This window comes from Mustelus asterias, chromosome 4 (genome assembly GCF_964213995.1).
Source record: "Mustelus asterias chromosome 4, sMusAst1.hap1.1, whole genome shotgun sequence".
Lineage (NCBI taxonomy): Eukaryota > Metazoa > Chordata > Chondrichthyes > Carcharhiniformes > Triakidae > Mustelus > Mustelus asterias.
In genome coordinates, this window is record NC_135804.1 from 139,568,567 (window position 1) to 139,586,359 (window position 17,793).

Here is a 17,793-nt window from a genome sequence, read left to right on the forward strand (position 1 = left end):
CCATCAGCAGCAGCAGAACTGTATTCAACCACAATCTGTAACCTCATGGCTCAGCATATCCCCCACTCTACCTGGGGAATGAATCAACCCTAGTTCAACGAAGAGTGCAGGAGGCCATGCCTGAAGCAACACCAGGCATACCTAAAAATGTCAACCTGATGAAGCTACAACACATGCCAAACAGCACAAGCAGCAAGTAATAGACAGAGGCAAGCAGTTCCACAACCAGGGGATCAGATCTAAACTCTGCAGTCCTGCAACATCCAGCCTTGAAGGGGGTGGACAATTAAATAACGTACTTGAGACTTCCCAAATATCCCCATCCTCAATGAGGGAGGAGCCCAAGACATCAGTGCAAATGGTAAGACTGAAGCATTCACAACAATCTTCAGCCAGAAATGCTGAGTGGATGATCCATTTCAGCTTTGTCCAGAGGCCCCCAGTATCACAGACGTCAGTCTTCAGCCAATTTGATTCACACCATGTGATATCAAGAATTGGCTGAAGGCATTGGATACGGCAAAGGCTGTGGGCCCCAACAATATTCCAGCAACACAACTGAGCTTGCCACATCCCTAGCCAAGTTGTTCTAGTACAGCTACAACACTGGCATCTAGCCAGCAATCAAGAAAATTGTCCAGGTATGTTCTGTACACAAAAAGCAGGACAAATTCAACCTCGCCAATTACCACCCTATCAATCTACTCTTGATCATCTGCAAAGTGACGCAGGGGATCATCAACAGTGTTATCAAGCAGCACTTACTCAGCAAATACCTGCCTACTGATGGTCAATTTGGGTTCCACCAGGGTCGCTCAACTCCTGATCTCATTACAGCTTTTGTTCAAACATTAATTTCTTTTCAATACATATCTATATCCAGCCAAGCAATACATCAAGCCCAAAAGTGACTGAGCTGAAAGAATAATTCATAACCGACAGCTCCGAATGTATCCATCCTAGCGTGCTTCCTTTGCTAACTCTTATACACCTACGAGAATGAAGGGCTGGAATTACCTTCTACAAACCTTCATCTCCAAGGCCTCTAAGGATTTACTTGAGGAAAGTTTTTAATTAATTCAGCAAAGCCATAAATGTGAAAACACTGTGACGGAAGTTTCTTAAAAATAACCCGAATACCTAAGCAAATAACTTAAGAATGGTCTTTCTGAACAAATTTCAATTCAAAATGCAAGACCTGAGAAAATGTGACTCCTCGAATGGCTCAGTGAGCTTCTTCAGTGGCCACTGAGTTATTGACTGGGATAGTCCCATATCTGCACTAAGTTACCTAATCTTAAACAGCATAGCATTAGAAATTAGTTTGAGCCATGTTTAGGGAAACAGATGGCTGACGATCACTGCGACGTAATCCACGCTGGAATTGTGCGCGTCAGATAAGGTCAGGGAGGAGTTTGCACCGATTTCGTCAGTAGCAAAAAGCTGGTTGATACTCTTGGTTTGCGCAAGAGTCAATTGGGCAAAATAGCAGAAAGCAACTGGCACCCCTCTGGCATTTGACAGAAGGGGACAGGAGCAAATGTAGAAATGTGTGCGAGCTTTTGATATAGTTACACAGTGTAAGCATACAGTTCTTTTAGTGCCAGTTTAGAATTGGAGGTTTGTTTCCGCATTAGCAACACAAGGAGTTTTGTCTTGCTGTTCATGCAGCTTTGCACATTACAACATTCCAGATGTGGATGTTCAGGCAGCATGGGATTATTCAGGGACCACAGGGTTCTGCTCAGAATAGAATTATCCAATGATCAGGCAATTCTGGTAAACTTCAAACCCTTATGACTACAGTATACATTTTGATTGTACTTTGGCTTACAGTATACCATAAAGCAAATAAAAAGAAAATTGTAATACAACTAAATACTAGAACATTGACTTTGTTCTGAAAAAAAAAGAATTCCACTGGATCAAAATCTTTCTTACAGACATGATTATTTGTTTCAAACATTGTGGTTTGCTGCTCAAATTTACAATTATCCTTAATTAAATATAAACGTTACAGAGCAACCTCGATACTTTGCTGAATTGCACATGCAAAACATTTACAATATCTGGAATATCCCAGTTTAAAACACGTGAATGCACTACTTTTGTCTGTGCTATTGTGGAAAAAGTCCTGAGCTTTTAAAAATGAAGTCATTCATGCACTTGTCTCATTTCTAAACCAATATGCCAAACCCAGAAAAGGAAGCAGCTTAAACAATGATTTTCTTCCTCCCAAAGTAAAAAGTTTCACTTGTGTTAGTGCTTTTGCTCGCTGAAGCAATCTTAAATTAAGAAATTATTGATTATTTAACGTATTTTAAAGCTAGAACATTTTTATAGATTTAGGCCCTTCAAAATGCCAGATTTGTTTATCCAGTGGATCGGGGAGGGGGGCATTTTAAAGACAATTGCATTGGCGTATAAGAGAGCTAAAAATACCAGCAAAGCCATGGATCAGATTCCTGGCCTAACCTGAGTTTGTCAACTTTAACCAGGGTTATCTTGTATGAACATTCTAATTGGGCTGAGCATGGGGAGGTGATGGTATATTAGTATTGTCACTGGGCTAGTAATCCAGAGACCCAGAATAATGCTCTTGGGACCTGGGTTAGAATCCCACCACAGCAAATGGTGAAACTTTAATTCAATAAAAATCCAATAATGACCATGAAACCGTGGTCAATTGTCGTAAAATCCATCAGGTTCACTATTGTCCTCTGGGGAAGGAAAACTGCTACCCCTCACTGGTCTGGTCTTCATGAGACTCCAGACCTACAGCAACATAGTTGACTCTTAAACACCCTCCGAAATGGCCTGGCAAGCCACTCAGTTCAAGGGTAATTAGGGACGGGCAGCCTGCAATGCCCATGTCCCATAAATAAATTAGTTAAAAATCCCCATCCTAGCAAAGGGATTCCCCTAATGATCATTTCCCCCTTGTGGAAAATTGCAAGTGGACATCAGGTCAAAACACTGCGTTGACTCATCTTCCTGTGTTTGAAAGACTGCTGTTATCTCAGTTCACACAGAGAATGGTCCCTTGTGCAATTTTCTAAAGTGCAGTTTATTCCAGACAGAACGGCCACTTTAGAAAATGAGGCAAGAGTGGAAATTAAATTAAAAATGACAAATGAAACAAAAGCAGATACAGTAGAGCAAGTCAGATTAATATTGGGCAGCAGCAAATAGAGTATGAAACAGAACTCTAATTAAAGAAAAAGGTGTGTGTAATGGGTTGGAGAGGGAGCCTACACGTCAGCTTATGGTGTATTTATATGTTGTAAGCATTGAGCTTTTTAGCATTTTAGTAGCACAGGCAGTGGGTCTGATTTAAAATGTTTTCATTTTTATTTTTCTTCCATGTTAGCTCCCTCAAGATACTGAAATATCATAATATAAACTACATCAGCAGCAGAAGCAGTGTTCAGTATAATCAGTCTTGCAAAGAACTTATTAAGCACACAAATACTACCTTCAGAGTAAAGACACTATGGACAGTTAAATGCTCAAATCAAATCAGAAAATACGAAAGTGCTAATTTTAATCAAACTATTAACATTTTCCTAACTTCTCTAGCGTCACCGATGAGATAACTTGAGCAGCAGATCCTAGCTCTGGGCCATTAACTAGGAAACTAAATTGGACATGGGAGGCAATTAAAAATTATGCCCAATGTTTAATCCCTGATTTGTAACGATGCAACCAGGTCAAATTTTCTAATAAAACATGGAATCTAAAGTCTATATTATTAGTGTCACAAGTAGGTTTACATTAACACTGCAATGAAGTTATTGGAAAAATCCCCTAGTCGCCACACTCCGACATCTGTTCGGGTTACACTGAGGGAGAATTTAACATGGCCAATGTACCTAACCAGCACATCTTTTGGACTGTGGGAGGAAACCGGAGCACCCGGAGGAAACCCACACAGACACGGGGAGAATGTGCAGACTCCACTCAGACAGTGACCCAAGCCGGGAATCGAACCCAGGTCCCTCGTGCTGTGAGGCAGCAGTGCTAACCACTGTGCCATCGTGTCTAATTGGCTAAAGAAAGATTCAACCAATATTGTAGTCAATTAAAGACCAATTTTGCGTTAATTTGATAAAGACCTACTGGAGGCCGAAGACAGGGACAATAATAGTTACTTTTTTAAAAATGTGTAAATGTGCAATATATACCTGAGAAATAATAGAAAATAAAAATAAATAAAAAGGTAAGTGACAAAATAGCCAAAAAAAACTAAATAAAAACATCCCCCAAGTGTTTGTGTTTATACTGTACTGATATTGTAAGTATATGGAGAATGGGGAGAAAGTGAGCAGTTTCAAATGGCTGGAATCACTGATGACAGAATATGGGATGGAAATGGAAATTAAGCAATGGATTTGCTTTGGCTGAAATAACTGGAAGAAATGCAGTGCAGTGTTATGTGATAGAAAAGCATCACTGAAACTGAGAGGAAGAATCTACAAGACAATTCTAAGATTAGACTTGTTTTCTAGTGCCGAAACTTGAGCAACATCAAGGAGAGAGGATCAGCGACCGGATAATAATGAGGTGGATGCTGAGATGCATGTGCGGAGTTAACACAAAATCGGGAACCGGCACAGCAGGGAGTCAGTGAAGATTCTGGGAGCATTGAAGAAAGTAGACAAGATGATTGAAATGATAGAGAGAGAGCGCGCGAGAGAAAATGTGGTAATGCGAGTAGTGGGGATGAGACTGCCAGGGAAGAGAGGAGGAAAGCCCAAGACCAGACAGAGGAAATGCGGTAGCGAGAGGCTTAATGCAACAGGATTGGAAGAGGAATGGGTGACTGAAATAAGGAGATGCAGAAGGCTGACCAACCATCACTGCGGCAACCCCTAGTAAAATGGGAGAACTCAAAAGAAGAAACTGTGTCAATGTTACAGTATAAACTTCAGTAGAATTTCTGTAATTTTACAGAACATTTACCAGTGTGCAAAGCATCAAGTGGCCAATTCAGAGAGCGCACAATTTCCTGGAACTTGTGACTGCTGAGGTCAAATTCTTAAACAAACTAATAAATCACATTATAAATGTGATTGCCTTCAGGTTTATGACAAGTCTCCATATACACAATTAGGACATCAATGTTCCTTATATAGTTTAGAAATACAACAACAAAAGACTGGAATATTTTAGCAGATTTAAGACCATAAGACATAGAAACAGAATTAGGCCACTCGGCCCATCGTGTCTGCTCCGCCATTCAATCATGGCTGATATTTTTCTCATCCCCATTCTCCTGCCTTTTCCCCATAACCCCTGATCCCCTTATTAATCAACAACTTATCTCTGTCTTAAAGACAATGACCTGGCCTCCACAGCCTTCTGCAGCAAAGAGTTCCACAGATTCACCACTCTGGCTGAAGAAATTCCTCCTCATCTCTGTTTTAAAGGATCGTCTCTTTAGCCTGAGGTTGTGCCCTCTGGTTCTAGTTTTTCCTACTAGTGGAAACATCCTCTCCATGTCCACTCTATCCAGGCCTCGCAGTATCCTGTAAGTTTCAATAAGGTCCTCCCCCATCCTTCTAAACTCCAACTTGAAAAAGAGAGTTTGTTTTCTCCAAAAGTAAAATATGGAGATGCTGGAAATCTAAAATAACAATACTAAATGCTGGAAACGTTCAGCTGGTCAGGTAGCATCTGCGAAGGAGGAAACCGAGTTAACGGCCCAAAACCTGTCACCTCCGGATGATCTTATCCTGGACGTACTACAAATGCTCTGGGGAACCCTTCAAAATGCTTTTTTCCCTTTCCAGATAAGGACATATGATAAACTCAATGTTAAAGTGCCACAGGCAAACTATCACTTTGCTGAGGTCACTGTCAAATACTTTGATTCTGAAGGCTTTTGTGTTGGTTGCATTTTCAGTGCAGTGAATATTAATCATAGGAGCAACATAAACAGTAACAAATGAAATTGTTTAAATCAGGGAAAAAATAGAACTGAGCCTTCAGCCCTCCCACTTACTGCATTTGTCTGTAATCTCTCGCTTTAGTACAAGTGGAATAGCTAAGTATTTAAAAATCATGAGCTGAAATCTTGCAATAGCGTATGTTATTGTACGGTTCCATAAGGTGTTAACCAGGGCTCAAATGGCAACAACCTTGTGTCTGAACCAGACGTTACGAGTTTATGCCCCACTGCCGAGACAGGAGCACAAAATCTGGGCTAATATCCCAGTGTAGTATTGAGGGAGTGTCGTAGTGTTGGCACTGCTTTCTTTTGGCTGAGATATTAAACCAAGGGAACTAGCTTTGTGTGATGCTCTCCGCTGCGCCCTGCAAGGGTCGCCGCACCCTGCAAGTTTGAAAGAACCATCCATTGGAAAACGGGCCCAAAAAACATAGGAAAATAGGTAGGTAACGTTTTGTCTGATCTGGGTTGGAAATAGGGACATCAGGTCCTTTCATCAGGACTGGAAACTGTTAAGTTCTGACAAAATGGCACTGATGTGAAAAGTTAACTGTTTCTCTTTCCATGGGTACTGCTTGATCCAATTTTATTTTTCACTAAGTGTTACCATCATACAGTTACTTAAATTCAGATAGTTTTATAGCTTTTGAAGTAGCATTATTCCAACAATATTGCATGCAGCAGAGATTGAATAAAGCTAAGAATTTACATTAAAGAGCAAATAAAAGGTTTTCTAGCTTAATCAAGACTATCATTCTAGATAAACTGACAGCTCCATGTATAGCTTTCAGTCATCATTCCAATACAGTAAGTCCTCATTTCAAAGTTGTGGTTGTGTTCTTGAAAATCACAATTTTAAGAGAAACCCTGATTCCCTTAGGTATCGATATTAAAATTGCAGTGAGGTTCTGTACAGCCTTTATCAAACAAAAACAAGTATTAAAACAGCATACCCTCTTAATTGAAATATTTCACATTGGTAAACGAAATGACTTTTAAAACAAATTTAAAAATAAGAAAAATGAATCTTTCTACTCACAATACTTCTTGCTCACCACAGATCCTGATTCCCAAACCCCCTGCTCCCTGATCATCCTGGTGGCCACAGATTCTGCCCTTCCCTGACCTCCGAGTTGAGGTCTCCCTCCCCAACCCCAATTGAGGCCTCTCCAACCAACCACCACCAACTCCCCCCCACCCCACCCCCCAACTTGACTCACGCTCCTACCGAACCTCCCACTTCTGACTCTCATTCTCACCGCTTCCTTCTCCTGAACCCTAGCTGTGAGGCAAGAGCTTCGGAGAAGAGCAGGGAGGCAGGAACATTGAGAATCAATGGACTGTAGCAGCCCAGCTTGGCATTTATGCACCATCAGGACTCTCATTTTCACAACATCTGAGCTCCGCCATCAGATCTGGATCTTCAGCAGGGATGCAGGTCCAGCTGTGAAGGATGTCATGAGGTAGGAGGTTCAGTGAGAAGGTGGATCAGAGAGGAGAGGGGGCACTGCCTGGAAGTCAGGGAAGGGGAGAGTCCACTCCAAAATTGCATCAATCGAGTCACGCAGGAAATTGTTAAAACAAATCATACTACACTCAACGAGGTTACAGGCCCCTTAACTTACCGGCATTAAAGGAAAAACGCATTAAAACGGGGCCACGTTAAATGAGGACTGATTGTATTTCGGAATGAAATCCACCATTTTGGAAAAAGCCAAGTTTTCGTAACGCTTAAAAAGAAACGTGGGTAAACTTTCTAAGCAAATATTCTTATTAGTCACTTTAGCCTTTGGAGCTTTCGAAATCCAAAACGTGCTTCCACTTTTTCCCACTCACTTCCATACCAAAGGCAATTTATTACCAAAGCCTGACCTAAATAGTTCCTGTTATACTGGAGGAGCATAAATTTGTGCACCCTGAGGTCAACAACAAGCCGAAGTGTGAAGTGTAAAATTACAGGAACTTCCACAAAATTCTTTCATGGGATGCGGACATCACTGGCAAGGCCAGCATTTGTTGCCCATCCCTGATTGCCCTTGAACTGAGTGGCTTGCTCGGCCATTTCAGAGGGCGGTTAACAGTCAACCACATTGAAGTATCACATGTAGGCCAGACTAGGTAAGCATGGCAGATTTCCTTCCTGAAAGGATATTAGTGAACCAGATTTTAAAAAAAATAACAATCGATGATAGTTATCATGGTCACCATTACAGAGACTAATTCCACATTTATTAATTGAATTTAAATTCTCTAGTTGTCACGGAGGAATTTGAGTACATAACTCAAGAGCATTATCACAAAAAAATCTTATCCTGGGTCTCTGGATTACAAGTCCAGTGACATTTCCATGATGCCACCAACTCCCCCGATCATATTGATTATATTTCATATATCCATCACATTCAGTTGATGAATGTAATTCTATATTATCTATCTTCTGAACTGGACCGTATTTCTCTTCCACCCACCATAACACCCACCGACCAACAAGAGAAAAACTGCTACCACAGTAGTAAGGGCTTGGCTTAGAGCTAAAGCTAAGGATGGGGTTTATGGAATCCAGGCAAGTCTTCAAGATTACTGTTGAACTAATAGAGGTATAGGTAGAGGGACAAGGTTTAAAAGAGATGTACGAGGCAAGTTGTTTTTTAAAAACACAGGAGCGGTGGGTGCCTGGAACTTGCTGCCAGGGGAGGTAGTGGAAGCGGATACGATAGTGACTTTTAAGGGGCATCTGGATAAATACATGAATAGAATGGGAATAGAGGGATATGGTCCCTGGAAGGGTAGGGGGTCAGTGCAGGCCTGGAAGGCCGAAGGGCCTGTTCCTGCGCTGTAATTTTCTTTATTCTTTGTATCTCTCAGAGACCTGCTATTAGTTTTATTTATTCAAGAGAAAAGAGTTAATGCCACTGTGACAGACCCTGCATTGTGTTCAGTGCTGCCATGTCTTTGCATGTACAATGGTGGCTTGCCAGAGTTATGTATCATCAGCTATCAATCTACATTAATCCAATACCAGTTAGTAGTTACACCAGATGTGCTAATACATGCTACAAAAGGTTCTGAAGTACTGTGTCAGCTAAAAACATTAGATACAAGCCTACATAACACGAGACCATCAATATTTGTACATACTGCACATGAGCATTGCCAAGAGTAACACAATCGACACTTAGGTTTTTAACATCCAAGTGTTCATTGGATAGCTATATCTTAATCTTGGAGCAAGGAACCAACATTTAAAATAAAATATCCATTAAGGCAAATCTACGCCAAACCTTCAGATTGCCAGATTTTCATAAACTTTTAAACTTACTGTTCAATTGTTTGAGTGCAATCACTTGCGACAATCAGTGGCTCCCTTGGGAAAGGCATGAAAGATGCCTGCCTCGAGTGTTTCCCTCCAGCGGGCTTTACAATAGCTCCCCGCTTGTGGGGAGCTGGCAGCCCGGCCACGCTGGAGTGAAGGGGCCATGGAAACCACTCAGGAGATCAGGGGTGGTGGTGTGTGTGTGTGTGTGTGTGTGTGTGTGTGTGTGTGTGTGTGTGTGTGTGCGCGCGCGCGCGTGTGTGTGCGCACCCCCTGGACATTGCCAGTGTGGCAGTGCCAGCTTGGCCCCATGGCAATGCTCAGGAGGCACCTTGGCACCACCCACTGGACATTGCTAAGGGGGCGTGGCCTATGAGGGGGGGGGCTGGTGAGATCGGTGAGGGTGGGGAGGTCCCCCTGCCACCCTGCAGCGACAGAGGGAGGGAGGCCAGTGATCAAGACTGGCCCGGACATGTTCAGGAGGCCAGGGATTGGGGGGGGTTGGGGGAGGAGCGGTTGGAGGGGTAGCGTTGCGGGGTCGTGGAGCTAGCCAGTGATCGGGTGGCCAACGGTGCAAGGCTACTGCACATGCGCCAATCTCCACTCTGACAAATCGGCACAAGCGCAATGGCCCACTCAGCGCTCTGCTGTCGGCCTCTCCAGTGGGAATAGGCCCCACTCTCAGCTTCTTAATGATATCCATGCTACTGCATTCGGGCAGTGCAGGGGAAATTCATTTTGAAAATCCAGAAAAAAGAAACCAGCAGGATTTACTCCAGTCTTTACACCAAATTCGACAATTAGATTTTTTTTGGGGAGAATCCCACCCAAGAGAATCATTAAAACTTATATGCCTGTCTAAATATGGAACTGACAATATGCCAATGCATAGCTCCAAAAAGATGAACATAATGCACAACTCAATTAACATGTAAACCTATTCAAAATTGCTTTTACTGTAAATTGAAAAACAATCCAAGTACTCAGACCCAAAATTAAAACTAGTTTTTAAATTGAGCACGATGTCTGACACTGTTAAAAATAACTGAAGTAGTGAAGTGTTAAGAATCATGGTAAGAGGAGGAAATCAGTTGTGTTCAGTTTGGTTTCCTTCTGTTAAGAGCATGAAAGAACATTGTGGTAAATTAATTGGCTTCAGTTTAAGAAATTCAAATTTTCTGCCTTCAGTGGTACCTTCCTACAGTTTTCAATTTTAGATCAGTATCCCCACTCTTGATTGCTAGTAAGTGAATCCTGTTGGGAGAGTGACCCTTGCTAAAGAGTGTGCATTTATGGATAATGAGAGAATCAATCACTGTTGTGATTCGCTCCATTTCCTCTCCATCTCCATTCTGCCCACACACACACTGTTTGAAACCAGACATGGAGAATGGCCACTTGGGCGACCCAGTGGTTTTACGCCATTGCTCTTGTGAAGTCTATTTCAGCACCTTCATAAGAGATGGAGAAGAAAGTGGAGCAGGGAAAGAGGGGGAGGAAAACAGTAAACTAGAGACCGACCAAATTATTATATACTCTAATTTCACAGCAGGGGGCCATTTACCTGAACATTATCAGAGCTGAAAAGAATTCCGATGGACAAGGAAAATAATAAATTAGCAGTTATAAGGTGCAGACAGTGAAAGATCTTTAAACCTCCCCTCGTCCCACCACTGGTTCCCATGCCTTCAATGACCTTAGTCCACACCAAAACTCTCTCCTCAGATTCTCCCTCCTTCCGCTCTTCATTAAAACCCTCCCCTTTGACCATACCTCTGGCCACCCTGTCCTAATATTTCATTCTGTTAGGCATCTTGGAAAAAACGTGACACTTCTGTGTCTCAGTGAAAGGCACCATCAAAGACAAGTTTCAGTTTTTGTTGAATCAACTGATCTTAGCCAAGGCTTCCCCTCCTAATTACTTCCACTGACCGGTTAGAAAGTGTCCACTGCAAAGATAAGATTGAAATTGGACGTGTTGCCTTCCAAAGTCAAATAGTTTTCCAATGCTCACGGCCCAGATTCAAGTGAAAAATGGCTCGTTGGGCAAAACCATTTCAGAGCTGTAGGGAAGCACTGGAATCTAGTTCATGAGGTGATAGAACAAGTAGTTGTGGGAGACGAGGGTGAGGACAGAAACAGCCTCTGCAATTGTGGCTACAATATGCAAGTCTTGAATAAAGTTAGGTTTCATAAAGTTTGAGATGCTGAGGAGAGAATCAGCTGTTGCATTAGGAGTCGGAGCTTCTTGAAAGTAGCCAAGAAGGTTAAGGAGATTTCTATGTAAGTTTTGGGGAGCTGGTGACATTAAGAATGTTGGGAGAATTGAGTGAAAGATGAAGTGTTAACAGCTATTTAATTTGAGGCATGAAAGTATGGACTTACAGAAATATAAGATTTTCTACAAAGTTAAATAAAAATCAGAACTTACCAGTTCAACATTCTTAAAGTAAAGCCTGTAGTTTGTAATGTACACCACTCCCTTTTTAGGCCCATTAAAGTGGCAAACGTAGATCACATCCTTCTCTATGAAGCAGGAATAAAAGACTCATTAACTATTAGAAGCTAGCACACAAAAAATACATTTCTATTTGATATTTCTTAATCCCAAATGAATGCAAATATGATTTTTTAAATGATTAATATACATATTGAAAACTGTGAATGTAGTTATTCTGATTAGGGAAATTCCTTATAAAGCAGAGCTTAACATTTAGACCTTAAAATTACCTAGGGTAATTTATAATTAGATAGCGAACAGAATGGATTTGCAGGCAAAATTGTAAACGCAGGCCTACCTTTACTTTTAACATCTTCTCCTGCTAACAGTAGTACTTCCTCTATCTGTTGTGCCTGAAAAGAAAGAAATGCCCAATTAATCTTGTAAATGAATTGTACTGATTTTGCTTATCAATTAGTCTCATGCTGCAATGATTTCTAAATGTAATTAGTTCTGGTTATTCTACACAATTAACAGACCACATTACAGGAAAATCCCGAAACTTACAGATGTCCAAATTCAATTAATCACATTTAATATAACACATTACCTTTGAAAAGAGTTGGCATTTGCTTTTTGCCAAAGTCCCATTACTAGATACACCACTTCTTAGTTAGTTTACCACCAGAACCCTCTGTAAAGCCTCCAGACTCTCCATAAAATGATTTAACAACATAATTAAATCATACAGGTTAAAATAAATCAATGCAAACATCATGTCTCCAGGAAAGTTCAATTACAGATAAAACTGGAACCCATAGTCAGAAAAGAGTCTTTATATCATCTCTGGAGTTTTACTTACTGCTTTTTAAATCCTCAAATTTTGTGGCGCATGTAAAGTATCGTCAAACTCATCCGACGAATTCTTATTACTGGTGCCTAACTTTCAGCCGATCTTGAAAGTTGTGGACCTAGACAGTGATCCGGAGAAGTGTCTATGCCTAGTTTTTTTTCAGCCTCCTTTCTGAAGCACAGGGACACAGAGGATAATTGTACCAATACCTTCGCATCCCGGCTGAATCTGATATGCAGGGCCCAGCACTACAAAAGACAGTATATCTACCCAGCAGTAAATATACTATCTGGTCAAGTTCATAAAATTAAAGCTATTTAGTTGAACACTTTTTTTTTTTAAAAAAGCATAATAGTTAAGGAGCGACTCAAAAGAATAATGAGCAAACAATTATATTTTCTAACAGGCTGTGCTTTTATTTTAATTCCGTTTCAAAATGTGAATTCTACTAAGCAGAAAAACGTATAAACACCTTATCTCATTAATCACGACTCATGCATCATACGGTCGATAAATCAAAACCAGTGGGGAAATAGACATTTGCTAGAATTTGGACATTTGCTTAGTCAGTAAGCATTGCAGCGTAATGGAATGCAGTGCTTACGTTGGTGGATAAGTAATCCAGAGGCCTCAACTGACATGAGTGCAATCTCACCATGACAAATTGAGAATGAGAAAAAAAATCCGATTATTGATAAAGAAAAAAAAATCATGAAGTAAATGTCATAAAAGTCCGACTGGCTTACTGAATGCCCTTTGGTGAAGGAAACCATGTTTAGCCAGTTGATTCTTAATTGCCCTCTGAAGGGTAAACAACTTAGTTCGATCAAAGATTGACAATGATCATGGCAGGTCATGAAAGCAGACCGCCAGCTGAACCACTAATGACAGACAATAACTGGGGCCTTACCAACAGAGAGATGCAGCCACAGAATTATTTTGTTTCCAGAACAGCCACACTGGCCAAGGTGGTCCCAAATTCAGTTCTCAGTACATAACAAGCTGGATGATCTGGAAACTGCAGCACTACAATTTGCCTCAATATTCTAGGCTAATGAAGCTAGAGGGGTTTAAAAAAATAACCATCTTAGGTGGGTACCCACGCAGGAAAGTAGATTCACCAACACTGATTGAGGATGGGATTGGTCTCAGCTATCATATCTCACATGATAGAAACATAGAAACTAGAAGCAGGAGTAGGCCAATCGGCCCTTTGAACCTGCTCCACCATTCATTTTGATCATGGCTGATCATCGAATTCAATATCCTGATCCCCCCTTCATTCCATAACCCTTAACCCAAAGAGAAAATGCTGAAAAATCTCAGCAGGTCTGGCAGCATCTGTAAGGAGAGAAAAGAGCTGACGTTTCAGTAAGGCCTTTGACAAGGTCCCTCATGGCAGACTGGTGCAGAAGATGAATTCGAATGGGATCAGAGGTGAGCTGGCAAGGTGGATACAAAACTGGCTCGGTCAAAGAAGACAGAGGGTAGCAGTGGAAGGGTGCGTTTCTGAATGGAGGGCTGTGATAAGTGGTGTTCCTCAGGGATCAGTGCTGGGACCTTTGCTGTTTGTAATATATATCAATGATTTGGAGGAAAATGTAACTAGTTTGATTAGTAAGTTTGCGGACGACACAAAGGTTGGTGGATTTGCGGATAGCGATGAGGACCATCAGAGGATACAGCAGGATATAGATCAGTTGGAGACTTGGGTGGAGAGATGGCAGATGGAGTTTAATCCGGACAAATGTGAGGTAATGCATTTTGGAAGGTCTAATACAGATAGGAAATATACAGTAAATGGCAGAACCCTTAGGAGTATTGATAGGCAAAGGGATCTGGGTGTACAGGTACACAGGTCACTTGAAAGTGGCAATGCAGGTGGAGAAGGTAGTCAAGAAGGCATACGGCATGCTTGCCTTCATCGGCCAGGGTATTGAGTTTAAAAATTGGCAAGTCATGTTGACGCTTTTTCGAACCTTAGTGAGGCCGCACTTGGAATATAGTGTTCAATTCTGGTCGCCACACTACCAGAAGGATGTGGAGGCTTTGGAGAGGGTGCAGAAAAGATTTACCAGGATGTTGCCTGGTATGGAGGGCATTAGCTATGAGGAGAGGTTGGAGAAACTTGGTTTATTCTCACTGGAGCGACGGAGGTTGAGGGGAACCCTGATAGAAGTCTACAAGATTATGAGAGGAATGGACAGAGTGGATAGTCAGAAGCTTTTTCCCAGGGTGGAAGAGTCAATTACTGGGGGGCATAGGTTTAAGGTGCGAGGGGCAAGTTTTAAAAGAGATGTACAAGGCAGATTTTTTACACAGAGTGGTGGGTGCCTGGAACTCGCTGCCGGGGGAGGTAGTGGAAGCGGATACGGTAGTGACTTTTAAGGGGCGTCTTGACAAGTACATGAATGAGATGGGAATAGAGGGATATGGTCCCCGGAAGCGAAGGGGGTTTTAGTTAAGTCAGGCAGCATGGTCGGTGCAGGCTTGGAGGGCCGAAGGGCCTGTTCCTGTGCTGTAGTTTTCCTTGTTCGTTTCGAGTCGGATCAAGGGATATGGGACTTTAATTTTGTCCCATATCCTTTGATCCTTTTAGCCCCAAGAGGTATATCTAATTTCTTTTTTAAAATCAGAGAATGTTTTGGCCTCAGCTACTTTCTGTGGTAGTGAATTCCACATATTCACCACCCTCTGGGTGAAGAAATTTTTCCTCATTCATGATTGAATGGCTTATCAATGCTGAGGCTAGCATGTGAGTACTGGAAGTCTGCAATGACCGCACTGGATATAGACATCAGCAAGAAATCTGTAGAGGAGGAGAGAAACATACCTTTTTATCTGTTGCATTGATTGATGCAGGAGTGGAATTTACTATCGGGGAGGATGCCGAAGCCATAGTTTATCCAGGTTCTTGGAGGAAGCAAAGTCGACTGCAATAAAAAACATACCGGTTAGCTATGGCAACACTTCCATAGGTGTGCCTTTCTAAAAAGTGAAACAAACCATGCTTGAGTCTTCACATTGAGTTATATTGAATGGGTTGTGATAGAAGACTACGTCATCAGGCCGCTGAGGGGAAGCGCCCAACGGATGTCAAACATCACTCCACAGACAGAGAAATAATTTCTCCAGGTCCTCTGCATGCACCAGCGGTGGTGCAGCCCTTAAGTAAATATTACCCACTTATGTGTTAATTGTATCAATTGAGGTTAAGTATATACAGGTAGAGGGCATTGACTGGATGGTTATTTGAGCACATGTAAGAGACATTTACTGACACAGTGCGAGTCAAGCTAGAGATTATGTACCTGAAATGATTCACTCAGTGAATAAATCTATACCAAGTAAAGATTGGCTCTGATATCTTCCTTTACCAATTGGCTAACAGGAGTATAACATTGTGTTCCCAAGCACATTAATGCAACCCTGGAGAACCAAACAGAATCCTTGCCTTAAAAAATATGAAGCAAATTATTTTTTCCTCCTCCTTTGATGGTTACTTCTATTGACAGCACACACAAAACAGATCAGAGTGACATGAAAAACATTTCTTTTACTCATCAAATACTTGACAATATAGAGTACTTGAAGCTTGTTTCAGAAAGTATAACAGGCAAAATTGCCGTTTTGGTTTAGTCGAGTACTGGAAGATGAGACATTGCCGTTGATTCTAACATCAGTATCAGATATGCTTTGGATATAGAATTAGTTAGGTAACAAAACAACACAAAGGGTTGGCAGAGGAACGAGCACATTTTACAGAAGTCGCCTCTAAGCTCTATATCCCAGTGCACCCTTTAGACTCGAGCCAGGGAACCTTGGAGATAACAAAGACAGACAATACTCCAATTATTTTTTTAATAAATACCAAAGCTTATTGATATTGAGGGTTAGGATTTATTCACTCGAGGTAAGAAACCCAGCACACAAAACGCAAACACAAACTAGCAAGGAGGAAGTCCAAGCACAAATAGAATAGAGCTGCATGTCCTTGGTCAGTCGTACATGAACACGGTTTTGCAATATTCTGAGAATAAAATCAATATATAACTCTTAATTCAGGTTTGGAAATCCTACACTAGTCAGAGTGCGAAATGATTTGCATTAGTAACACAGTTGCTATAACTGACTCTTCAACTTCCCCAACATAACTAAAAGTTCTCACTCATCTTAAACTCATTTTTTTTGAAATGGATATACTCCATGATGAATGTTGGGGAGCATCCTGAACACAGAAATTCTTAAACAAAAAAGGAATCTTTGATTTGATTTATTATTGTCACATAGAATCACAGAATCCCTACAGTGCAGGAAGTCATTTGGCCCATCGAGTCTGCAGTGACAACAATTTCTCCCAGGCCCTACGCTTCCGTAACCTCACGTATTTACTCTGCTGATCCCCCTCTGACACTTTGGGGCAATTTAGTATTGCCAATCCACCTAACCCGCACATCGTTGGAATGTGGGAGGAAACCAGAGCACCCAGACGAAACCCACGCAGACATGGGGAGAACATGCTGACTCTGCACAGACCAGAATCCAGAAGGCCAAAATTGAACCCGGGCCCCGAATGCTGCGAGGCAGCAGTGCTAATCACTGTGCCACGCGCTATACAGACAAAACACATCAGCCCATGGCTAATCCCAACCTAATACCTAAACCCAAGAACAACAGCCATTTCTGAAATTTCCAAATATGAGAATTCAAATACACAAAATGTCACATTATCTGAGAATTTTCTACTCAAAACATAAAAGAATATTACTTAATTCAGAAAGGTTCCTCAACAGACCATCTTTAAATACATTCTGCACAGCTAACTGCCCTTTTAAATGCTGTTCAAGGTTTCTGGATAATATAGACCAAAATAATAACTTTACATATAATGTTTATCATTACCTTATAATTCCCAAAGGACCTTAAAGATAATGAATTGCCTTTGAAATGAAGTCAGTGTTGTAATATAGAAAACACAGTAGCTAATTTGCAAACAGCAAAATCCCATAAACAGCATTCAAAATTACATAGAATCAGCAATGGGATAAATGACCTAACAATCTATTTTCAGCTTAGCTTATTGAGGGATAAATGTTGCCCAGGGCCCAAGGGGAGCTCCTGTGCTGTTTTTCAAATAGGGTCATGGGATCCTTATCATCCACCTCAAAAGATTAGATTGTCCTCAATTTAATCTCTCATCTTTGACTTGCAGCACTCTCTCAGCGCGGCACTGAAGC

The 17,793-nt window shown here is 41.4% G+C and overlaps 1 protein-coding gene across 4 annotated transcripts in view; it reads right to left on the reverse strand.

Moving 5' to 3' along the window:
• The window catches only part of mtm1 (myotubularin 1), a 113,365-nt gene that overhangs the window by 73,712 nt on the left and 21,860 nt on the right, over positions 1-17,793 (reverse strand). For 2 of the 4 annotated variants that reach the window (XM_078211798.1, XM_078211799.1), the window contains 4 exons: positions 15,390-15,489; positions 12,566-12,727; positions 12,062-12,116; positions 11,695-11,789 (listed from right to left, as the gene is read on the reverse strand). Coding sequence is in view for 2 of the 4 variants with exons in the window: in XM_078211796.1 (XP_078067922.1) it covers positions 11,695-11,789; positions 12,062-12,116; positions 15,390-15,455 (216 nt within the window). In the remaining 2 variants the exon portion in view is untranslated. The remainder of the gene's footprint in view (positions 1-11,694; positions 11,790-12,061; positions 12,117-12,565; positions 12,728-15,389; positions 15,490-17,793) is intronic. The other 2 variants (XM_078211796.1, XM_078211797.1) reach the window with 1 other exon arrangement.